Source organism: Macrotis lagotis, chromosome 2 (assembly GCF_037893015.1).
Source record: "Macrotis lagotis isolate mMagLag1 chromosome 2, bilby.v1.9.chrom.fasta, whole genome shotgun sequence".
Classification (NCBI taxonomy): domain Eukaryota; kingdom Metazoa; phylum Chordata; class Mammalia; order Peramelemorphia; family Peramelidae; genus Macrotis; species Macrotis lagotis.
The window spans coordinates 224,604,617-224,630,539 of NC_133659.1; the positions used below are offsets into that span (position 1 = coordinate 224,604,617).

General features: G+C 37.5%; 1 protein-coding gene across 1 annotated transcript in view; it reads right to left on the bottom strand.

Moving 5' to 3' along the window:
- The window catches only part of CCDC40 (coiled-coil domain 40 molecular ruler complex subunit), a 108,418-nt gene that overhangs the window by 46,252 nt on the left and 36,243 nt on the right, over positions 1–25,923 (bottom strand). Inside the window, exons 11-13 of the mRNA XM_074224991.1 lie at positions 4,589–4,832; positions 4,297–4,479; positions 1,392–1,637 (exon numbers count right to left, since the gene is read on the bottom strand). Of these exons, the coding sequence (XP_074081092.1) occupies positions 1,392–1,637; positions 4,297–4,479; positions 4,589–4,832 (673 nt within the window). The remainder of the gene's footprint in view (positions 1–1,391; positions 1,638–4,296; positions 4,480–4,588; positions 4,833–25,923) is intronic.

The window sequence follows — 25,923 nt, forward strand, 5'->3', positions numbered from 1 at the left end:
CTTTGGAGGGCACTATAGAAGTTTACAAGGTCTACTCTATAATAAAAGAATGCTCTTGTTTTAGAAGTATGGATATAAAAATGGGAAGACCTAATGAGACTCAGTGACCCCAAGGCAGAGCTGACAAGGTTTAGTGAAACAGCTTGCATCTGAGGAGTTTCTCCCATAGCTTTCTGGTCTTGTCAACATAACACTTGGTCTTCCAAGCAGAGGACTTCTAGCTGCTGAGGACTTCAGTCCCCTTGACAGCCTCTATCAGGAATCACTCTAAGTAGAGAGCACATGTTAGAACTCATTTTGGTCTCATGGCCTGCCTTTCCAGGATTATCTCCTCTCTCTCTCTCTCTCTCTCTCTCTCTCCCCCTCATACCCTATGAGCCAGGCAAAGTGGTCTTGCAATTCCTCACAAATGCTGAGTCCATCTCCTGTCTCTGTGACTTCCACATCTTAGTTTCTCAGAATCCTTATTTCTTCAGCACTTGCCAGATTGCACCTTCTTGAAAAGCCTGACATTAGCCCTTCAGTTTTAGTGCCTCCCACCACCCAAAGAAATTAGATAATATTCTGTATATGTTGCATAGACTTATAGGAGGAAAGAAACAAGCTCTTATTAAGCTCTTACAGTTTGCCAGACATTGCACTAAGCGCTTTACAAATTTACCCCATTTGATCCCCACAACAACCTTTCTAATATAATGTCCATTTTATAGTTGATGAAATTGAGATAGACTGAAATTAACTGACTTGCCCAGGGTCACATGGCCTCTAAGTGTCTGAGGCTGGATTTGAACTCAGATCTTTCTAACTTCAGGCCCAGGACTCTATCTATTCTAATAAATTTGCCTTATATGCATACCTATTATTTTCCCTAATGGAATAGACCCTCCTTGATGGCAAGGCCTATTTCAGTTTTGTATACAGTATCTAGTATATTTTGCTGTTGTTGGCTTGGTTTAGTCACATCCAACTCTTTGTGATCCCACTTTGGGTTTCCTTGGTAGAGTTACTGAAGTGGTTTTTTTTTTTTATCATTTCCTTCTCCAGCTCATTTAACAAATAAGGAAACTGAGGCAAACATAGTTAAGTGACTTGCCCAGGATTACATGGCTGGTTAAGTGTCTGAGGGCAGATTTGAACTCAGGAAGATGAGTCTTCCTTCCTTGCACCACCTAATTGCCTGCCTGGTATATAGTAGATGCTTAATAAATTTTATTGACTGATTTACCTTGAGGCAAGAATATAGGGGCTAGGTTTATTATTATTTTTTTTTTACTTTATTTGTTTTTGCATTGCATTGCTTTCTATATATAAGACCCTTGAATGACTAGGGCTTTCCCTGGATGTGAAAATTGACGGTCATGGCTAGCCTGATCAGGGTCATGGGTTCTTACCCCCAATTCAGTAAGCATCTGATCCACTCTCTTGTTGAATGAATTAAGGAGCCCTTGCTTGCGCTCAATCAGGATTGTACGTCGAGCAATTTCATTTTCACTGTTGCTGATGAGTTCGTTGATATTGTCCACTTCTTTGTCCAACTCTGAGAGTGTGGCTTGATATTCTTCTTTTCTGATATTGGTGAGTGTGATATTAAGAGCAGTCTGTGCAATGTCACCATCAATTTTGGAAAGATGGGTCACCTGAATGGGTAAAAGAAATAAATAGGAAAAATTATATTTGCTCTTTTTACTGATTTTCTCTGAATTATCTACTGAGAAGTTTATAAGAGATTGCATATGGGGTGGCTAGGTGGCACAGTGGATAAAGCACCGGCCCTGGAGTCAGGAGTACCTGGGTTCAAATCCGGTCTCAGACACTTAATAATTACCTAGCTGTGTGGCCTTAGGCAAACCACTTAACCCCATTTGACTTGCAAAAAAAAAAGAAAGAAATTGCATATGAATATGGGCTTTCTCTTACAATAAAGCTCATACTTTCTCACTTTGCATCTGGATATTCAGCTACAGAAATTTCAAATAAATAACCAGAAGATAATCTAGAAGATAATCTACTAATGTCCTCTCGCTTATAATGTTCATCTCAAAGATTTTTGCCCCATGAGACTCAATTTGTGAAAAGTACAGTGACCACCTTCCAGTTTATTAAATCCAGCTAAGTAGGCTTTTTCATTACAAAGTACAGTCCTTGAAATCGGAAATCATAGTTGACACTTGATTCAAGAAATATTACAGGCTTGGGACCAAATGTCAGCATCAGATAGTTTGTGAAGTAGGCCATTAGAATATTGTGGGCTATAAGGAGCTATTGGAGGGTATATCCCTGCCACATTGTCTATTCTAGTTTACATCAACCTGTCTTTGGATGCTCTTATTTCTTTTCTTTTTTTGGTTTCACTTTATGAAGGACTTTATTGTTTTTTGAATTTTATAATTTTCCCCCCAATCTTGCTTCCCTCCCCCCACCCTCCCCACAGAAGGCAGTTTGATAGTCTTTACATTGTTTTCATGCTATACATTGATCAAAACTGAATGGGTTGAGAGAGAAATCATATCCTTTAGGAAAAAATAAAATATAAGAGATAGCAACATTAAATAATAAGATACCTTTTTTTTTATTTTTTTAAATGAAAGGTTATAGTCTTTGGTCTTTGTTTAAACTCCCACAATTCTTTATTTGGATACAGATAGTATTCTCTATCCCAGATACCCTAAAATTGTTTCTGATTGTTGTGCTGATGAAATGAGCAAGTCTATTAAGACTGCTCATTAGGGGCAGCTAGGTGGCACAGTGGATAGAGCACCAGTCCTGGAGTCAGGAGTACCTGAGTTCAAATCTGGCCTCAGACATTTAATAATTACCTAGCTGTGTGGTCTTGGGCAAGCCACTTAACCCCATTTGCCTTGCAAAAACCTTAAAAAAAAAAAAGACTGTTCATCAACCCCATGTTGCTGTTAGGGTATACAATGTTTTACTCATCTTGCTCAACATCAGTTCATGCAAATCCTTCCAGGCTTCTCTGAAATCCCATCCTTCCTGGTTTCTAATAGAACAACAATATTCCATAATATATATATATATATACATATATATATATATATGTATATATATATATATATAAAAAACACAATTTGTTCAGCCATTCCCCAATTGATGGACATTCACTAAATTTCCAATTATTTGCTACCACAAACAGGGCTGCTATGAATATTTTTGTAAAAGTGATGTTTTTACCCTTTTTTATGATCTCATCAAGGTAAAGATCTATTGCTGGATCAAAGGGTATGCACATTTTTATTGCCCTTTGAGTGTAATTCCAAATTGCTCTCCAGAAAGGTTGGATGAGTTCACAGCTTCACCAACAATGCATTAATATCCCAGATTTCCCACATCCCTTCTAACATTGATCATTGTCCTTTCTGGTCATATTGGCTTTAATTAAGATGCTCTAATATATCTACTTTTTTTTAGGTTTTTGTAAGGCAAACGGGATTAAGTGGCTTGCCCAAAGCCACACAGCTAGGTAATTATTAAGTATCTGAGACCAGATTTGAACCCAGGTACTCCACTACACCACCTAGCTGCCCCTTCTCCACTTTTCTGACAATAATCCAAAGCCCAAACTTTTATCACTATATCAGTTTTATGAAAGTCAGACCTAAATTTGATTTGAAACTATAAAAACTTGGAGATTTAATCCTATAAAGAAATATAAGGTCAAAATAGGAATATGACCAAATCAATTAAAGGGTATGAAGATATGAACTTGTATGTTAACCTGAAGTATGAGAGTGAAAACAGCACTGGACTTAGAATCAAAGGACCTGAGATTCAAGTCCTAGTTCTGATACTTATAATCTCAAAAGTGTCTCAAAAGTCTTAGTGCAATTTTAAGCTATTAAAACTTAAAACTTTTGGAATACCCTATAAAATTTAAAATTCACAGGGCCACAGTTTCTTCAATTTGTAAAATGAGAGAATTGAACTAGATAATCTCTGTATAGACTTTCAAGTCTTGATCCTTTCCAGATCTCAAAGTTAACACTAAGCCTTTCCTTTCACTCTTTCTGAGGGCCTAAAAGATAATATGTTACATGAAAGAAAGTCAAAAATAAATCCTGGTCCCCTATGATGCACAGTGTGGATTGCAGCCAATATGGTAGGAATTTAGGCACTTTAATTACAAGTCAAGCATAATGAAACACTTTTGGGCAGGATATTTGTAAGGAGAGCCCAGATGAAATGATACCATCATTACTGCCCATAAAAGCTGTAATGCAAAACAATATGACAAGAAAGATGCTCCCTAAGTTGTTGATGACTTGAAAAGAATTGACTCACCATGTCTATCTTTTTCTTCTGAATCTGATTCCCCATAAGTTTGAAATATTTGGTCATCTTGCCAGACATCTTCTGATCCTGAAGATTCTCAAAGAGGCTCTTCTCTTTGTTCTTCTTGGAGTCCATCTCATTTTCTAAGTTTTGAAAGATCCCTTGCAATTCCTTTGCACATATTGCCCGCTCCTGGGAAGAGAGAGAAAAAGAGACAAAGTAAGGATTAGAGCCATGCTGTAAATTGTAGGTCTTCAAGGCATAAATATCATCTTCTCCATACCCCAATATTGTGTCATACCGAACAGGCTCTAGTGAAGGTTTCTTCAGTATTGTGTAGTGTGAGGGTATAGGTGGTAAACTCTTTTTGAAGAGCTTCATGCTTGGCCATGCATTGGAAGGTCAACTTCTGATTAACATTAGCATCATTCTCAGAACGGTTTAAAATGCTTGCCAGGAGTTCATTCCTTTCTTCCTCTTTCATGATCGACTTCTTGTAAGCTTCAATTTCACCATCCAGGGATTTGGATTGATGTTTGGAGTCCCTGTGGAATGACAAGAAAGAGAGGACTAATGGCAAAACAGGCAATTTTTTTGAATGTTATTTAATTTTATTTTTTCAATTGAATGCAAAAACAGTTTTCAACATTCATCTTTTTGTAAGCTTTTGAGTTTACCATTTTTCTACCTTTCTCCCTTCCCTCCCCCTTCCCCATGACAACGAATAATCTAATATAGATTAATATGTACAATTGTGTTTAATATTTCCATATTACACATGTTGTAAAAGAAGAATCAGAACCAAAGGGGGTTCCCATTTTTATAGAAATTACTTGGAAGACTAAATATCTTATTTATACCTGATACCACTATTCTTCTAATTTGTATAAGACCTCAGTGTTTTTTAATTTTTTTAAGACTGAGCTTTCTTATCTTGCCTAGGCTGGATGCATAGGGGTTACTCATGGGCTAGACCCCAGTCTTAGCAGATTCTGTATATGATCTGGGCCATTGCTTTTCTCCCTAGACAACTTGCTAACTCTCATTCCCAAGGATATAAGTGTTGAGTTTTTTCATTTTTCATTTTTATTTTTGTCCCAAATTCTCTCCCTTGGGACAGCTAGATGACAAAATGGACAGAGCACTGGCCCTGGAGCCAGGAGGACCTGAATACAAATTTGGCCTCAGACACTTAATACTTACTTATAATACTGTGTGACCTTGGGCAAGTCATTTAATTGCATTGCCTTGCAAAAATTTAAACAAAAAACACAACAAATTCTCTCCTTCTCTCCCTTTTCTCACTCATGGAGATGGCAAGAAATACCCATTAAACATATGAAGACATACGAAACATATTTCCACAGGAGTCATATTGTGAAAAAAAAGAATCAAAGGAAATAAAAGAGTTTTAAAAATGTTTCAATTTGTACCCAAGAGTCCTTCAGTTAGAGAACTGGTACCAATTGATACTCTGGAGATAGCATTTTTCATTATGAGTTTTTTTTTCATTATGAGTTCTTTAGAATTGTCATGGATCATTCATTGTATTAATCAAAGCTGCTAAGTCTTCCACAATTGATTATCAATACAATATTGTTCTTACTGTATACATTATTCTTTCTCCTGATTCTGTTCATTTCTTTTCTTTTCTTTTTTTTTTTTTGCAAGGCAAACGGGGTTAAGTGGCTTGCCCAAGGCCACACAGCTAGGTAATTATTAAGTGTCTAAGACCAGATTTGAACCCAGGTACTCCTGACTCCAAGGCTGGTGCTTTATCCACTACGCCACCTAGCCACCCCATTCTGTTCATTTCATTTCATCTAAGTCTTCTCAGGTTTTTCCATAAACATCCTCTTCTTGCCAACTATAGCTGGAACCACACTCCCAGTCCACCTCTAGTCCATTATTCATAGACCTCTTTCTCTAACTCCCTGTGACTTTTTGTTGCCTTTTCTGCTTAGAATTTGATTTGGTGTTTTCTGTGGACATTTTGTAGGAGACATTTTGGGGGGAAGTTTGGCAGCTTTTATTCAACCATCTTGATTCTATTCCATTCCCAAATTTAAATGTTGAACTTAATGCATGGACTAGTCTATTTAGAGTGGTTCCTTTATTAGGATATAGACAATATCAACTCTAAATCTGTGATCCTTGGTGATCTCTTCTGCTTTATGTTTTTTTCAGTACAAGAAATGGAACAATGATCCTAAGGGATAGATGTTTTTAGCCACAACAGAGTTCTGGATAACTTCTTGGAGAAGAGAAGAGAGCACCACTAAAGCAAGATTCTACAACCTGGGGGCTAATATCAAAGTCATGTCTAGCTGATCAGGAAATATGAACTTGTGAGTTTTCCAGGTATTATTGATATAAGGTGAAAGCAAATTACCTGTTCAGTAGTCCCACAAAGTGTTTCATGTTTTAAATACGATTCTTTTGTGTTTTAAGCATCCATCCTATGTTTGATATCTATTTCTTTTTGCATTAAATACTTTTTATAGCATGAACCTTGTTACTTTATTTTATTTTCTAATTATGTGCAAGGTAGTTTTCTATATTAATCTTTTTTGAAAGTTTTTGACTTCTATATTTTTCTACCACATTTCCCATGATAATGAACAATCCTATATAGGTTGTACATGTACAATCCTGTTTTACCATATTCCCATGCTGCCCAAGAGGAATTAGAACTAAGAAGGAAAAAGTTATGCAAAAGAAAGAAAACAACTGAAATAAATTTTTAAAAGTGAATACAGTATGCTTTGCTTTGTATTCAGACTCCATAGTTTTTCCCCCTCTGGATGTGGATGGCATTTTCCATAACAGATCTCTCAGGATTTTCCTAAACTTCTGAGAGAAGCTGCATCCATCATACTTGATCATCTCACAGTGTTGCTGTTAATGTGTACAATATTCTCCTGGTTCTGCTCACTTCACTTAGTATGTAAACCTTTCTAGGCTTTTCTAAAATCCAGACATTCATGATTTCTTACAGAACAATAGTACTTCATCACATTCATATACTGTAACTTGATCACTCATTCCCCAATTGATGGAAATCCTCTCAATTTCCAATTCTTTGACACTACAGAAAGAGCTGCTATAAATATCTTTCTATATCTGGGTATTTTCCCCTTTATTATGATCACTTTGGGATATAGACCTAGTAGTGGTTTTGGTGGATCAAAAAAGTATGAACAGTTTTACTGATCTTTGGGGATAGTTCCAATTACTCTCTAGAATGATTGGATCAGTTCACAACTCCATCAATGGTGCAGAAGTGTTCCAGTTTTCCCACAGCCTCTCCAACACTGATCATTATTTTTTGTCATTTTAGCCAATCTTGTAAATATGAGGTGGTACCTCAGAGTTGTTTTAATTTGCATTTTTCTAATCAATAATGATTTGGAGCAGTTTTTTTATCTAACTATAGATAGCTTTAATTTATTGGGTTTTTTGGCAAGGTGGTGGGGTTAAATGACTTGTCCAAGGTCACAACAACTAGGGTAATTATTAAGTATCTGAGTCCACATTTGAACTCAGATCTGCTTGACTTCAGGGTTGGTGCTCTATCCACTGTGTCACCTAGCTGCCCTAGCTTCAGTTTCTTAATTTGAAAACTGCCAGTTCATTTCATTTTATTTTTAATATTTAATATATTTAAATCATATCATTTATTATTATTCTGACCATTTATTAACTGGAGAACGATTTGTATTCTTATACATTTGATTCAGCTCTTTATATAGTTTAGAAATTAGTCCTTTATCAGAAATACTAGCTGTGAAAATTTTTTTTAACTTTCTTCATTCCTTCTAATCTTGGTTACCTTGGTTTTCTTTGTGTAAAACCTTTTTAATTTAATGTGGTTGAAATTATTTATTTTGCAAATTATAATGTTCTCTATCTCTTCATTGGAGTATCAACCTTGTTAATGGGAGAGACCTTAGATAATTACCATGTTTAGGCATGGTTTATGCTTAAACTTTATTTGAGTGAGTTTTCCCAGGACTTCAGGGTAAAGGCATAATGAGCTAGATGGTGTAAGAAAAAGGATGAATCTCTGCTTTGTGGTTAGTTTTCTTTCTGATTAAACACTGTTTACCTGAGCCCAATAGCTAAAGCCCTTTTGTGTAAAGGAGCACCCTGGGCAGTGGTTAATACAGACTTGAAGCATAAACAAAGAAAAATTCCACTAAGTTCCTCCATTACATCTAGGACCAACTTTGAAGCCAAAGCAATCTATCTTCTGGTTCTGTTGATGTAAACCTAACCAGAAAAAGAAACCAAGGCCTCTCTCATTTAGTGATTGCCCAGGGAAAGGAATAGAATTGGGTTCATCAGGGAATATCTTGGGTACAGTGAAATAAGGGCCATCAGTAGATAGATCTAGGACTTGAATAGTGGTTTTCTGTCATGAGACAGCTGTAGGAAAAGGAGGGGGAAACATCCCTGGAAAGAAAGACTGAAGCCTAAATGATGAGGTCAAGGTCTCACCTACATGATGGAAACTACTCCAAAAAGGCAGGCTGAAATCTGAGTGTTTTATTAGTCTAAGGACCAAAGGAAATGGCATCTTTCTCTTCTCTGGGGACCTTAAAGCTCCATGTCCAGGTCAGGCTTAAATTATGAAACAAGACTTTGTTAAGAAATTTCCCATCCAAGGATTAAAATAGAAGCACCACGACCCATTTACCAGAACAAAAGAATGCTACCAATATCTGCATTGGAGAAGAAGCAGGACTTGATGGAATACAACGTTATCTCAATCCAATACTGCTTTGGGAGAGAGGATCTGGGTCTAATCACTTCATCCAAGATTTCATAAATGGGCAGAAATCGAGGAGGAAGATATAAGTAAAGAACACTCCTAATACAATGAAGAAACACTATGCATTAAGAGAAAAGTAGTGACACAAAATCCCAGAATAAGAAAGTAACTCCATAATAATTAAATGCAGAACTCAGAACAAAAGGATAGATTTGTCACAGGCATTTTGAGAATGGATAGAAAAGATGATGGAGGAGGAACTGAAACATTAGATAAAGAATAAAAAAGTAGAATAAAATAGAAATCAAAGAGAATAAATATCTTAGAATAAATGAGAGGAAAACACACCCAGAGAGTGGATACTGAAAAACAGAATGAAGTAAAAAGAACTTGAGAAAAATATATTTTTTTTAGGTTTTTGCAAGGCAAACGGGGTTAAGTGGCTTGCCCAAGGCCACACAGCTAGGTAATTATTAAGTGTCTGAGACCGGATTTGAACCCAGGTACTCCTGACTCCAGGGCCAGTGCTTTATCCACTATGCCACCTAGCCGCCCCAACAAAAATAAATTTTAAAACAAAATTAAAAGAATAAAAAATTAGAATACTATGTAAAGTATCTGTTAATGATAAGTCATAGGGGCTGAATTTGCAATCTTCTTGATTCCAGACCTAGTGCTGGGGGTAGGAGTAGGAGTGGGTTGGAGCATTTGATGGTGAAGTATAACAAAAGCATATGGAAGATAGATGGATGCCTGAAGGTGGCTTGTTCAGATACATCCTAGCTGAGTGACCCTGGACATGTCACTTCAACTATTTGCCTCAGTTTCCTCCATGTATTTAATGAGTTGGGGAAGGAAATCATAAACTACTCCAGTATCTTTACCAAGTAAATCCTCAATGGGGCCGTGAAGAATACAACATGCTTAAACAACAACAAAAAGCCTGGCATATAATAGATGCTTACAAATATGCTTGTCCTTTTCCTTTCCCCCCAAGCCTTCCAGCTACCATTATATACCACTCAGCAGCCTCTACCTTCTTTGAGATTCACCCTCTCTGAGCTGATCACCCCATTCAGATACTGACCGCTGTTATCTTTCTGCTTCTTCGGTGAGTCCTATTTTAGTCTCTCTCCACTCCACTTCTTACCCCCATCTCAGAGAACTTAATATTGATGTCCTCAAATGTTTTAACTTCCTGGCTCTTCAAACTACTAAATTTCCATTACCTACTAAATTTCCAAAAATCTACTAAATTTCCAAAACCACAAGCAGAGATGGTTCTTGTTCTTCACTCCAAAACTCCTTTATCTGACTCAAATCTTTTATCATTCCATCTTTCCCCATGTCTTACACCAGGGGCAGAAATGTCCTAAAGGTCATTTGGTCTGGCAATGCCATGGTAACTACAAGCCAGATTTGAAATTGAATAAATCTAGATACATTTTAGGAGTGAATTAATTAAATGTTTAACCTAATATAGCAGGTGAATGATGTTAGAAATACCCAAATGGTCCTTGGCAGAAAGAACTCCAACCCTGCCTTACACCTTCTCTCAATTTTTTTCCCTCTTTCCCTCCAAGTTTGTCTCAGTACATTCTGAGTCCATTTTTACTTCCCTCTCCATTCCAACTCTTTGGTGAATAAGTTGAACTCTTACACTCTGCTCTGAAATCCTTTGTCCCCTGCCCCTAATGCCAAAACACCTTGCCAAGTACTTCTAATCATTTGTTGCTGGAAAGAGGTGGAGAAAATAAACCAGTCCATGCTTATTGGGTCCATTACAAATTTATGCTTATTACTCTCATCTGGATCCTCCCAACAGCAATACAATCCTACTCAATTCTCTATTCCCCAACCACAATGACTGTTCCAAACCTCTTCTCTCCTTAAGTCTTCCACCTGCTAATTCCCTCAATCCTCTGAAGATGAAAATCTTGTCTCATATTTCACCAAATAAAGGACACATCTCCTCCTTCTCCCCTCCTCCTAATTTCATATTCCTCTAACATCATCTTTCTGTATCTCCTTCTTTAGATTCCAAAGACAACCCTCTTCTAGCCAAATCTAGCCCCTTTACCCTGTCTCTTCCAGTCTTTTCTAAGTAATTGTCTCGACTACTAATTTTTTCTCTCTCTAATCTTCAGGCTTTCTATATCTACTGCCTGCTTCCTATATGCCCATGCCTTTCCCATCCTTAAAAATCCCCCACTTACACTCTTTGCCAACTATTTTCTTATTAACTCTTCCCTTTCTCAGATAAACCACTTGAGAAAAACTTTCTTTTTTGGTGCTTTCATTTCTTCTTCTATCACTGTCTTCTCATTATTCTCTAAACCTTCTGATATCTGGTTTCTAACCTCCATTATTCAATTAAAACAGCTCTCTCTCCAAAGTCATTAAAGATCTCTGACGTACCAATTCTAATGGCAATTTTCTTTTCTCTAGGCTTCTTTCTTTTTGTCTTCTCTGTAGCATTTGGCATTGTTGATCACCTTCTCTCTGGGGTAGTCTCCCTTCCCACAGTTTTCATGATAATACTCTCTCTTATATCTCCTCTTACCTATAAGTCTTTCTGCCTCCTTTGCTGGATCTTCAATTATGCAGTATTTATTAATTAGGAGTATCCTTTGAGACTCTATCCCAGACTTTTTTTTACTCCATGTTATGATCTCATTATCTCCTGTGGATTCAATTAGAGCTGATTCACAGATCTATATAGCTAGCTCTAGCCTCTCTCCTGAGCTCCAACTTGAGTCACCAACTTCCTATTGGACATTTCAAAATTAATAGCCCAGAGATGTCTCAAAGTCAACATGTTCAAAACAGAATTCATTATCTTACTCCCAAACATTCCCATTTTCCTAATTTCCACATTACTATTAAAAGCACCAAGATACTCCTGGACATGTAGATTCACCTCTTTGGTGCCATCCCAGACTTCTCACTTGCACTCACCCCATATATCTAATCAATTGGCATATTCCACCTTTACAAAAGTATGGCTTCTCTATATTCAAACAGTTCACCACCTCGCTCAGGCCCTCACAGTCTTTATTCTAATAGTTTTCCACCTGACTTCCTCCCCTCCTCTCTCCCCACTCCAATTCATCTTGAATACAGCTAACTTTTCCAAAAGCATAGGAAGCATTGGCCTTGCTCCCTACTCAGTAAACTCAAATTACTCCTTATCAACTCCAACATTACATATAAAGACATTTGTTTGGTATTTAAAGCTCTTCACAACCTGGCTTCTTCACATATTTATATATATATATATATATATATTAGTTTTTGCAAGGCAATGGGGCTAAGTGACTTGCCCAAGGCCACACAGCTAGGTAATTATTAAGTGTCTGAGGCTGGATTTGAACTTAGGTACTCCTGACTCTAGGGCTGGTTCTATATCCACTGCGCCACCTAGCCCCCCCCCCCCCCAGTTTGTATTTTACCATCCTCTTCAAAGCCCACAATCATTTTTATCTATTTGTTGTTCTTTGCACAAGACTTTCTACCTGCCATATCTCATGCTCCCCCCTTTTTTTGGCCAGGCAACAGGGTTAAGTGACTTGCCCAAGGTCACACAGCTAGGTAATTATTAAGTATCTGAGGTCGGATTTGAACTCAGGTCCTCTTGACTCCTGGGCCGGTGCTCTATTGACTGCACTACCTAGCTGTCCCATGTCGTGGCCTTTTACTGACTCCCTAAGCTAGAATGCTCTTCTTGTATCTTCCATCTCTTAGAATTTTTATTTCCTTCAGCAGCCCTCACTTCAAACATCTAGTCTGTAGCAGACTCTTCCTATAACTTTTTCCCTTTAAGGCTATCTTTATCCAGTTGGTATGTATTTCATAGGTACCTATTTATTTACATGTTTTCTTTCCCAATGGACTGACAGTTCCTTGAGGGTAGGCTCTCTTTTTGCCTTGCTTTGTACCTTCAATTCTTGGCACATTGTCTGTGTCATAGTAGGGGCTTGATATATATTTGCTGATTGTTTATTATAATGCAAAATAACTTATCCTTTCCTTCTGCTCTGGTCACCAGTAGACAATATTTAATCATTTACTAAGTCAGATATTAAGCTAAAAGTCAGAGATGGAAATATAAACAAAAGAGGACAGACTCTGCCCTCCAGGAACTCCCATTCTAATGGAGCAAGACATCACATAAAAGGAAGCAAAAAGGTAGGAAGAGCAGGGGCATGGTAGAAAAGTAAGAAGGAATGAATGCCCCTTGAGAAATAGATGGGTGGCCTGGGTGCCCTCCTTAAATGGAGGAGCCTTACAATCAGAGGGAGGGGCTCAAGTGATCTTTTAGGATATACTTTTTGGGGGCATAATGGAGAAATATAGCTTGCTTTGGCTTTACCTCCCCCATCCTTGGGGTAATTTGGTTAGAAAGTACCTCAGCACACAAAGAGTCCAGCTATTGGGATAAAAACTCTCTCTCCGATAAGACTGTGGGGAAAATTGGAAGTTAGTATGGAAGAAACTTAGATTAGACCAACACCTCACACCCTATACCAAGATAAGATCCAAATGGATACAGGATTTAGACATAAAAAACAATACTATAAGCAAACTAGAAGATCAAGGAGTAGTTTACCTGTCAGATCTATGGAAAGGGAAGCAGTTTATGACTAAGGAAGAGATGGAGAAAAAAAATAAATTGATTTTGATTACATTAAATTAAAAAGCTTTTGCACAGACAAAACCACTGTAATCAAGATCAAAAGAAATGTAGTAAATTGGAAAACAATCTTTACAACTAATGTTTCTGACAAAATGCTCATTTCTAAAATATACAGAGAACTGAGTAAAATTTAAAAAAAAAAGCCATTCCCCAATTGACAAATGGTCAAAGGATATGCAAAGGCAATTTACAGATGAGGAGATCGAAGCAATCCATAATCACATGAAAAATTTGCTCTAAATCATTACTTATTAGAGAAATGCAAATTAAAGCTTCTCTGAGGTACCACCTCATACCTCTCAGACTGGTCAATATGACCAGAAAGGATAATGATCATTGTTGAAAGGGTTGTGGGAAATTTGGAACACTGTTATATTATTGATGGAGCTGTGAACTCATCGAACCTTTCTGGAGAGAAATTTGGAACTACACACAAAGGGCAATGGAAATGTGCATACCAAAGGGGCAGAGCCAAGATGGCAACAGAAGAGCCTCTCTTAGGTGCTCTTTCACTATAATATTTCAAAACTTAAAATAAGGACTCTAACTAAATTTTCAAGAGACAGAACCCACAGAGGGATCCAGTGAGGCAGTTCTCCAGCCCAAGGTAACCTAGAAAATAGTGGAAAGGCTCCGTTCCATGGGGTTAGAGGAGCAGCCTCCAGAGTGAAGGAACTTCAGCTTCCCAGAGGCAGCGCCAGGGCACCTGGGAGCTGTGGCTCATGGCAGTGGGGGCAGTTTCTTGACCTATACCCCGGGGAGCATCAGGCTTAACTTGGAAGATCAAGGGAGGACCTCTGCCAGAGCAAGCATGAAGCCCAGCCCTCAGGGCACTCAGCAAGCAGCAGTGATCATGGCACCCCAGATCCAGGAAACAGAAGCAAGTGGAGCTAGTAAGCAGAATTCTCTAGCCAACTGAGCCTTGAGTGTTCAACCTAGGTCAGGGAGTGGAGAGAGACTTCCAAGGTCTGTCCTCTGTACCTGCAACAGGACTCTGGGGCTCTGATCACATTCAGATTCTGATCACAGTCTAGGCCCACCATATAACAGCAGGAGCCCCCCAGCCTCAGCCCCTTGCAGAAGGGTACACTTGTGGTCATTCACAGACCAGGAGGGAAGACAGAGCCTCACACATGGAGATCCTTGTGTGTGGGGGTGTCCCAATAATACTCAAAAGCTCAGGAAGGACCCCAAAACCAGGCACAAGCTGAAGAAATGAGTAAACAGAGAAAAAAAGAGGAACACCATTGAGAAATATATTGTCTATGATCCCAAGAAGGATCAAAATACTCAATCTGAAGATTAGATGAAGTACAAGCTCCTATATCTAAAGACTGCAAGAAAAACGGAAATTGGGCTCAAGCTATGACAGAACTCAAAAAAAGATTTTGAAAATCAACAGAGGGAGATAGAAGAAAAATTGGGAAAAGAAATGAGAGAGATGCAGGAAAAACATGAAGAAGAAGTCAGCAGCTTAGTCAAGGAGATCCAAAAGAATGCTGAAGAAAATAACATACTAAAAACCAGCCTAGGTCAAATGGATAAAACAGTTCAAAAAGTTATTGAGGAGAATACTTTAAAAAGCAGAATTGGCCAGATGGAAAAAGAGATAAGAAAGCTTTCTGAGGAAAACAAATCCTTCAGAAGTAAAATGGAACTACAGGATGCTGCTGACTTCACAAGAAGTCAAGATACAATACTTCAAAACCAAAAGAATGAAAAATTAGAAGAAAATGTGAAACATCTCATTGAAAAAAACAACTGATATGGAAAACAGATTTAGGAAAGATAATTTAAAAATTATTGGTATACCTTAAAGTCATGATCAGGAAAAGAGCCTTGTCATCATTTTTAAAGAATTTCTACAGGAAAATTGCCCAGATATCCTAGAAGCAGAGGGCAAAATAAAAAATTGAGAGAATCCACCAATCTTGACTGGAAAGAGATTAAAAAAAAAACAACCCCCAGGAATATTATAGCCCAGTTTCAGAACTCCCACGTCAAAAATATTACAAGCAGCCAGAAGGACACAATTCAAATATCATGGAGCTGCAGTCAGGACCACACATAACTTAGCAACAACTACATTAAAAGCTTGTAGGGCTTGGAATATAATATTTTGGAAGACAAAAGAGCTTGGAATGAAACCGATAATCAACTACTCAGCAAAACTGAATGTCCTCTTCCAGGGAAAAAGATGGACTTTCAATGAACCAGGGAATTTCAAATGTTCCTATTGAAATGAACAGAGCTGAACAGAAAGTTTGATCTTCAAATACAGGACCCAGGTGAAGCATAGAGAGTGGAAGAGAAGGGTAAAATATGAGGGACTTAATGATGATGTATTCCTGCATAGAAAAATGATATTGATAATACTAATAAGAAACTTCTCATTTAATAGAGCCGTTAGAAGGAGCTTTTATAGATGAAGCACAGTAGAAAACTGAATTTGAAGATATATTGTGGTGTAAAAATGGAGTCAATGGCTAAAAGGGAAATCTAATGGGAGTAAGAGAAAGGAGAGGTTGAATAGGCTAAGATATTTCATATAATAAGTTTTTTCTTATTACAATGAGCTATTGTATTGATATGAAAGGAGGGAAGGCAAGGGGGAATGAGGGAACCTTCATTCTCCATCAGAGGTGTCTAGGTGAGGAAACAGCATATAATTCAATGGGGTATAAATACCTAGACTAAGGAGGAGAGAAGGGGGTCAGGTGGAAAGGGGGGGATGTGAATGATGGAGGAGAGGGTGGACTGTGGGGAAGAGTGGTTAGATATAACACTTTTTTTCTTTAATTTTCTTTTTTGCTTTTTAGGGTTTTTTTGTTTGTTTTTTTGCAAGGCAACGGGGTTAAGTGGGCTTACCCAAGGCCACACAGCTACATAGCTAGGTAATTGTTAAGTGTCTGAGACTGGATTTGAACTCAGGTACTCCTGACTTCAGGGCCGGTGCTCCATCCACTGCCACCTAGCTGCCCCCCCCCCTTTTTATTTTTATTTCTTGCAAGGGGCTGGGATTGGATGACCTGTCTGGGACCACAGGGCCAGGTAGTGGCTGGGCTTAGGGGTGGTATGTGGGCTCAGGGCCTCTTGGTTCCAGGGCCGGTGATCAGTCTGCTGTGCCACTCAGCTACACTACAGCACATTTGTTAAGAGGGACAGAGTGAAAGGAGAGAGATAATATAGTATATGGTAGTGGGGAAGTATGAATAGTGGGAGTTGCAATCAACAATGGCAACAGTGGGAAAATATGGAAGTAGCTTTTATGATAGACTTATCCTAAAGAATGTGATCCACCTGCAACAGAGCTGGTGGTGTTGGAACACAGACTGAAGCATATTTATTGTTATTTTTATTATTATTATTATTAGTAGTAGTAGTATTAGTATCATTATTATTTTTTGGGGGGTGGTTGTGGGGCCGATGGAGTTGGGTGGCTTGCCCAGGGCCGCACAGCTGGGTGATTGTTGGGTGTCTGAGGCTGGATTTGAACTTGGGTGCTCCTGACTCCAGGGCTGGTGCTCTGTCCACTGCGCCACCTGGCTGCCCCTATTATTATTTTTATTATTATTATTATTATTATTTATTTTATTTTGGGGCTTTTTTTTTGCAGGGCAGTGGGATTGGGATGGCTTGCCCAGGGTCACACAGCTGGGTGATTGTGGGGTGTCTGGGGCTGGATCTGAGCTCAGGTGCTCCTGACTCTGGGACCGGTGCTCCATCCACTGTGTCACCTAGCTGCCCCTATTATTATTATTATTTTTCAATTTCAATTTTTATTTTTTCCTCTTTCCTTTACTTTATTGCTCATGAGGGTCTATTATTTTTTGGGGGGAGGGGTATTATTCTTAAATAAGAATTTTTTAGCAATGTATAAAAAATCATTTGTACAAAAATAAAATAAATATAATTAGTAAAAAAAAGAAAATGTGCATACCCTTTAATCTAGCAATACCACTACTGGGTCTATACCCTGAAGAGATGATGAAAAAGGGTAAAAACATCATTTGTACAAAAATATTCATAGCAGCCCTGTTTGTGGTGGCAAAGAATTGGAAATCAAGTAAATGTCCTTCGACTGGGGAATGGCTTAGCAAACTGTGGTACATGTATGTCATGGAACACTATTATTCTATTCGAAACCAGGAAGGATGGGAATTCAGGGAAGCCTGGAGGGATCTGAATGAACTGATGTTGAGTGAGATGAGCAGAACTAGAAAAACACTGTACACCCTAACAGCAACATGGGGGTGATGACCAACCTTGATGAACTCGCTCATTCCATCAGTACAACAATTAGGGACAATTTTGGGCTGTCTGCAATGGAGAATACCATCTGTATCCAGAGAAAGAACTGTGGAGTTTGTACAAGGATCAAGGACTATTAACTTTAATTAAAAAAAACATATCTTATTGTCTGATCTTGCTATCTCTTATAATTTATATTTCTTCCTTAAGGATATGATTTCTCTCTTATCACATTCAATTTTGATCAATGTATACCATGGAAACAATGTAAAGAATGATAAATTGCCTTCTGTTGGGGGTGGGGGAGGGAGTAAGATTAGGGGAAAAATTGTAAAACTCAAAAGAAAAAAGATAAATCAATAACCAAACTGAAAAAAAAGAAGGTACCTCAGCAAAGCCATTAAAGATGCCTGACCTGATGAAACTTTCAAAGAATGTACTTAACCTGGGAGTTAGGTGGTGCAGTGGATGGAACATAAGCCCTGGAGTCAGGAGGATCTGAGTTCAAATCTAAACTCAGACACTTAACACTTAGTTATGTGATCTTGGACAAGTCACTAAACCCCATTTCCTTGCAAACCCCACCCCCCCATAAAAAGAATGTCCTTAGACTTCAGATTTCTGAAGGACACCAAAATTGCTGCTGGCTTCCACATGACTAATAATAACAATTATATATATATATATATATATATATATATATATATATATATATATATATATATAATTTATATAGTAATTTAAGATTTGCAAACTGCTTTACATGTTATCTCATTTTTATCTTCACCAAAACCCCAGGAGGTAGGTGTTATGATTATCTCTATTTTACAGATGAAGAAACTGAGGCACAGAGCGAGGAAATAATTTGCAGCTGGATTCACACTCAGGGATTCCTGATTCCAAAGTCCTGCCAATGGTGGCCCAGTGTGATGACATACAGTGATCCAGGTACAACATTTTATCGACACAGGACCATGGGCTGCTGTTGCCCAAACTGGCATTCTGGTGTATGCCTGGAAAAGGGAGACTGAAGAGAACTACCTCTCCTCCACTAAGCAGACCCTGTTACTTCAACAATGGAAAGTTACTCATCACAATCCTTGATTATGATGGGGAATTTCATCAACTCTGCTCATAGCAAATACCCTTGACTTCTGAAAGTATCAAAGGCATCTAAGAGGTTACTACTATAGTTATCCACAATCAGGATAAATAAAGGTCAATGGTATTCTGAAGGTTCCAGTCATCAATGTGACTGATTCTATCACCAAGAGAAAGTTTGACATCTATATGGCTGCTTTAGTCCCCCAATGAGGGTATCAAAAGTATTCTAGACAGAATGACTATGGTGGCAGGCTCTGGTGATGAGGGCAAGGGTAGTAGTGTTCAGACCCTTTGGGGTTTGGAACAATGAGTCATTGTCATAGAGACAGATCACATCAGTGTATTGTAGACCTATATGGAAGGTTAAAGTGACTACCATGAATGACATTTGCCAAGAGGTGAGTATATATAAAAGAATAAACTTTTGTTTATACTTATACATATTGCATAGACCATATTGGGCAGGCCTATTGGTTAGACAGAGAGCGATACCATAATACACAATATTAGACATTTTGATGTGGAAATAGAAGTGGTTAAATGAAAATGAAGTATGAGGTAGACCAATATTACCTGAGCCCAGACTCTGACCACTGAGGTTTGGTTAGTCACCTCTGGCTGTGCCATGGGCCATGCTGACTCTTTATAGCATCCAATTGCTAATAGCAAACAATTAGCCCAGATTGAGCTGTAGACCCCCACAGGGCTACACCGCATATGCAAGAAGCTAGATAAGACTGTAACCAAAGGTCCCCTTGGCAAGTTTACCATGAAGGTGACAAACTCATTTCTAGGTCCTGCCCACAGGAGGATTGCTTCAAACCTGAACTCTATTGGTACAGAGGTCTACCACACTCTCCTTTGACCATCTGTATCTTCCTGACTTTCCAGTCCTGCATAGACTAATAAATGACATCAAGTTGGGGAGTTAAAGGGTAAAAAATCATGCAAAACTGAATATAATTCTAATGGATAAAAAAATTTCCTGAGAAAAATGAGCTGAGGGGCGACTAGGTGGCGTAGTGCATAAAGCACTGGCCCTGGAGTCAGGAGTACTTGAGCTCAAATCCAGTCTCAGACACTTAATAATTACCTAGCTGTGTGGCCTTGGGCAAGCCACTTAACCCCATTTGCCTTGCAAAAACCTAAAAAAAAAATGAGCTGGTTAGAATCTTAGAAACGAATGAAAAGAAAAACATAGTGTAGTGGAGCCCTATGTCAACTCCATGGGCTGCTGGGAAGTGTAGTTTTTCCTAGGTCAAAAGAGAATCTAGAACCATGTGGTCAAGGATAATTGAAACTCACTGAAGGGATAGAAATTGGTCAGGGGTAGGCACTGATTGCAAATGAAGGCTCAGATCGATTCATAATCGGGAGCAGTGGAAGACTTTTCCTGAGTCATTGATCCACTGAAGGAATGTTTGTTTAAATCTACTTGTCGCTGAGCATTAGTATGAACTGATGAATTTATCTACTCTTGGCTTCCCTCCCCTCTCCTCTGTTCTCATTCCTGCTTTGGCAAAGCCTTTTCGAGTTTTCTACTTTTTGCTTTTTATATTGTCAAGAGTTTTGTCTCCAGATAAAGATAAGTTGACTTTTATGGAGAAATGAACAGGTACTTTTGCCATATAGAAAAAACAATAGGGGCAGTTAGGTAGTGCAGTGGATAGAGCACTGGCCCTGGAGTCAGGAGTACCTGGGTTCAAATCTGGCCTCAAGACACTTAATAATTACCTAGCTGTGTGGCATTGGGCAAGCCACTTAACCTCATTTGCCTTGCAAAAACCTAAAAAAAAAAAATACAGTGGTTACTAGAGATTTTTTTCCCCACCTTGGAATGTACTATAGAGCAGAGGATGCAGTGGGTGCTCAATGACTATGGAAAGCCCCTTTTCTAGGGGCTCAAAACTTGCTGAATTCCAAGAATATATAGCATAATTAGCTTTCTGTAATAGCAGGTGGAAAGAATCAATAAGAATCTTTTTGACCAACTGCCTTGGTCATATTGAACCTATTTTAAATTCTTTGGTGAACAAAGTGGGACCTTCCCAAAGAACTGGAATCCTTTTCTTGGGGAAAAGAAACTTTTTTTTTTTATTATTTTCTTAGCTTAAGAGTATACAAAAAAAAAAGAATATACATAATTTTAAAAAAACTTGGAGTTTTGACTTTCTAAATTTTATTTGTGTCAACATTCACTTTTTTGACTCTCCATCCTTTCACAATCAAACTCCTAGATAAAGCTGCTCACACTGTCTCCACTTCAGAGTCTCTCTTTACTTCCTGATCCTTTGTTATGAACACGAAATGAATATATGACTTAAATATAAAAGATTCTATCATTAAAAAAAAATATATATAATTCTATAAATCTGAGATGTTATAGGAAAAGTTCTTAAATAAAATGAAAAATTTGCATTTCATAAATTCAAATTCACAAGCATGCTAGATTATAAAGGAATTGAGGGAAAATCTTCCCAATAAATTTCACTAATTAAAGTCTAATTGCCAAAATTTTTAAAGATTTGATGCAAACATGTAAGAACAAGAGCCATCCCCTGATAAGTGAAAAATAGATACAGATATATAAGCAGCTCTTGAACGAAGAAAAACAAAACATTAACCATATGAAACAATGCTCCAAATCATTAAAAATAAAGAGAAATGTAAATTAAAACTACTCTGAAGTCTCCACCTCACAGCTATTGTATGAATTTCAGTACATACTGCATGATTAGTTACCCTTCCCCTCCCCACTTGATGCCATTTATTAGTCTATGCAGTCATTCATTAAATAAATACATATGAATTTTAAAACATCATTTTACCAAAAGGTATGTAGGCTTTATGAGACTATCAAAAAGATCCATGGTGGAGCAGCTAGGTGGCGCAGTGGATAGAGCACTGGCCCTGGGGTCAGGAGGACCTGAGTTCAAATCTGACCTCAGACATTTAATAATTACCTAGCCGTGTGGCCTTGGGCAAGTCACTTAACCCCATTGCCTTGCAAAAAAAACTAAAAAAAAAAGATCCATAACCCAAAAAGTGCTAAGAACTTTTACTTTGGACTCACATCCAAGAGAACCTTTGCTTTGTACCTCATCTAGAGGTTACAGTTCTATCTAGAGCTCCAGAACCTCAGCTCTGGAGTCAAGAAAAGAAAAAGCAACACAAATCCTGATAACACCAAAGCAAAACTTCATAAAAGTAAAAATGGAAGGATATTCATCTAGTCTCTCCTCGGGTCAAAGATAGTAAGTCCTAAGGGACTATTCCATCTGTGTTTTTATTTAAGTTAATCTTCAGTCGCCCAAACACTTTGAAATTAGAGGTTCTGTGTGAATAGCTATTTCTGATATTCTTTTTATTTTTTAAAATTATTTGTTATTATTTTTTCTCTGATATTCTTAAGCATAGTGGACCTATGTGATTACTGGGTAAAATACTACCAGTTAATGAGCCATTGTTAAATTTTCTGTGTGATCATTTAAACTTTGGAAATCAGAAAATATTATTATCCAGGATTTGATTATTTTATTGATAGACAAAACCTGAGAAAGTGATGGGGGAAATGTTAAAAATGCAGATTAGACTTGTAAGTGTATAGGTTTAAATTTTATTTTCTTATGGAGAGCTAGTTGTAAACATTTAATAGCACATGATTGTCTATGATTATACAAAGCCAGTGCCAAGGTCTTAAGCATGCTACCAACTTCTGGAGCTCCTTTTTCATTTCTCCTCTTGGCATGTGATCTGATGAGAGCTAGGGCTCCTCCACTTTTCTCCTTTCCTTCTCATTGCTTTTCCTGATATTACTGTTAGTGTTTGTGGTTATCATGGCCTATAGTATCACTAAGCATGAAGGCAAGTATTGTAAATAGAGTATAAGGACAAATCTCTGTATTTTTCATTATCTCTAGTTATTAGTAATAAGGAAGAAAGGAAAATATAAAAATTCCAGAAAAGACAGAGTCATGGGCATAGATGGGCATCATTGAATCAATTCACAGAGAAAACCAAATCACTAATTTCAAGTTTCCTTCTTGCCTAGGGCATATAGTGCTTATGTTTTTCTTATCATGCTTTTTTTCTTAAAAACGAATAGGCAGGGCGGCTAGGTGGTGCAATGGATAGAGCACCGGCCCTGGAGTCAGGAGTACCTGAGTTCAAATCTGCCCTCTGACACTTAATAATTACCTAGCTGTGCGGCCTTGGGCAAACCACTTAACCCCATTGCCTTGCAAAAACTAAAAAAAAAAAAAAAAAATGAATATGTAGCAAACTTTGCGGTTTATTTCTGTTTATTTAAAGATCTTTGATAGTTTTAGTACCTTTCTATACAGTACAGTTTTACATATAAAGGAGGTAAAATAGATTCCATTGAGTAACTGTCATCTTGGATTTACTGAATTTTACTGATAGAACCCTCTCTCTGTCTCTCTCTCTCAACTAGTAGAAAATTGTCTTATTGCTTTATAGTATAGTTTGAGATCTGGTACTGATAGTCTTCCCCCCCTTCCCACTTTCTTTCATTACCTTTGAGATTCTTGGCATCTTCTTCTTCCATATGAATTTTGTTATTTTTTTCTAGTTTTATAAAATATTGGGGGGAGAACTTTAATTGATACAGCATTGAATAGGTAATTTACTTTAGGTGGCATAAATTTTTCTCTATTCTCTTAATTTCTGCAAAGAATGTTTATAGCTATATTCATATAATTCCTGGCACATCTTGGTAGATATATCTCAATTTTTTATAGTTTCTTATAGTTATTTTGAAGAGTTTCTCTTTCTAGCTCTTCCTGATGGGATTTGATGTTTACATAATATATATAAGAATGCCACAATGAAGGTGAATTTATTTTATATCCTGTAATTATAATGTTTAGTTATTTATTTCAACTAATTATATATTGAATTCTTAGCTTCTCTCAGTATATCATCTTAAAAAATCATGATTTTTTTATTCTTTTGCCTATGCTTATTTCCTCAAATTCTTTTTCTTATTTTATGATACAATTACTAGTGATACCAGAACCAAGACAGACAACTAAGCTGGCAACTTACCAGCATAACCAGAGATGAGCCAGAGACATTTTTCTGCAAGATTCTTTGTCTAGAGGTAACAAAAACAGAGAACCTTCCTGAGAAATACTGAGGTGGGAAAAATTTCTCAGAGAGTAGGCAACTGTGGAAGAAGCCACTGGGATCTGCAGAGACCAGGGTATCACTCCTTCCAGGAGTTTAGATGCCTCAAGGTCCTTTGTATTCTGTCTAAAATGCCACAGAGGACCCTGAAGAGCAAGATCTCTGAACCTCAAAGATCCAGGGGGAGTTTTAATTCCAGAAGGCTAGACATCAGTGCAGGAACCCTGATTATTGTAAACAAGATCGTGAAGGACTGACAATACAATCCAGAGGCATAGCAGTGAGTGAAATATGGTTCTGGCTAAAGCCCAGTTTAATAACTAAGGCTGGAGAGATGAACAAACCAAAGAAAATATAGACTAATACATAAAAATCATGGTAGATAGATTTCTCCAAAGAAAATCTGTATATAACTTCATAATAGCTATAAGCAGAGAAAAAAAGGGGAAAATTATATTTCACAAGGACCTTATAAGTACTTAGAAGAAATAAATAGTTTTTTAAAAAAAGTTCAGGAGGAAAGATTTGAAAGGAGATTAAATAATTTAGAAGAGAAAGTAGAAAGCTTTAACCAAGTAATGGACTTCTAGAATATAAACAATAGATCAAACAGAAATCAATAATTCCAAGACATTGCAAAATCAAGATTTAAAAAAAGTAAGGTCTTATTTCTAATGCATATAGCTTAGAAAACAGGTCAGGAGTGCTAATTTAAGAATTAGACAAACCCTGTAATTGCCAATAAATTGCTGCTGATAGGACAGATAAACCAATCTAGTTAAGGCAGCAAGAGACAGCATTTGCCAGGCAATTCAAACCAATATCCCTTTCTTGATCACAATCTCCCCTCAGGGGAGACAGAGACAGCCCAGGAGCTTAAACCCAAGAGTTTTGATAATATTATTTCCAGCCTAGTGCCCTTATCCATCAGCCTAGGAAGATACAATCGGGCAACTGCTCTTGAAGATGCTACATCCCTAGCTCCTGAAGACCCAGAAAGCAAAGTTTTTCTTAGCAAAAGTCCTTGGCATATTAAATGGTTCAACATTAGGAAATGATAGAATGTGAACAGTAGAAATGATATTAAATAAGAAACATCAAAGTCTGTTTTGTTGCTATACTCTAAGAATTGTGAGATGTTTCCATTTGACTTGGAGCTGAAACCTTCCATATGTGACGTCTCTTTCATTCAAATGTGTGCTCCCTAAGAACAGACTAACTTTTCTCTTTGTTTCCCCAGAGCTAAACACAGCATTTTGTATATAATAAGTACTTATTTTTTCATTTATGCATTCAAATTAAAGTAGCTTTGGGGTTCCATCTCAATCTCTTCAGACTAGAAAAGATGGCAAAAGAGGGAAATGACAAATCTTGAAGAGATATGGGAAAATAGGTGTTATATTTGAAAATTAAAGTAAACTGAGAGACAGTGTTCTGTGCATGATCAATTTATTAGGTTAGCAATAACCAACAAACTGGGTCAATGTCCTCTCAATGACTGAAGTTCTCAAGGTAGGGTTTACTAACCTTCAAATAGTTTGGGAAGTACAGAATTGGTATGTGATTAAGTTAATACAATTGGTTACAAGATAGCATCATGGGGATGGGGACAACATGATTAGTTACATGAAAGAAAGTAGACTTCTCTGTCATTTAGGAATGC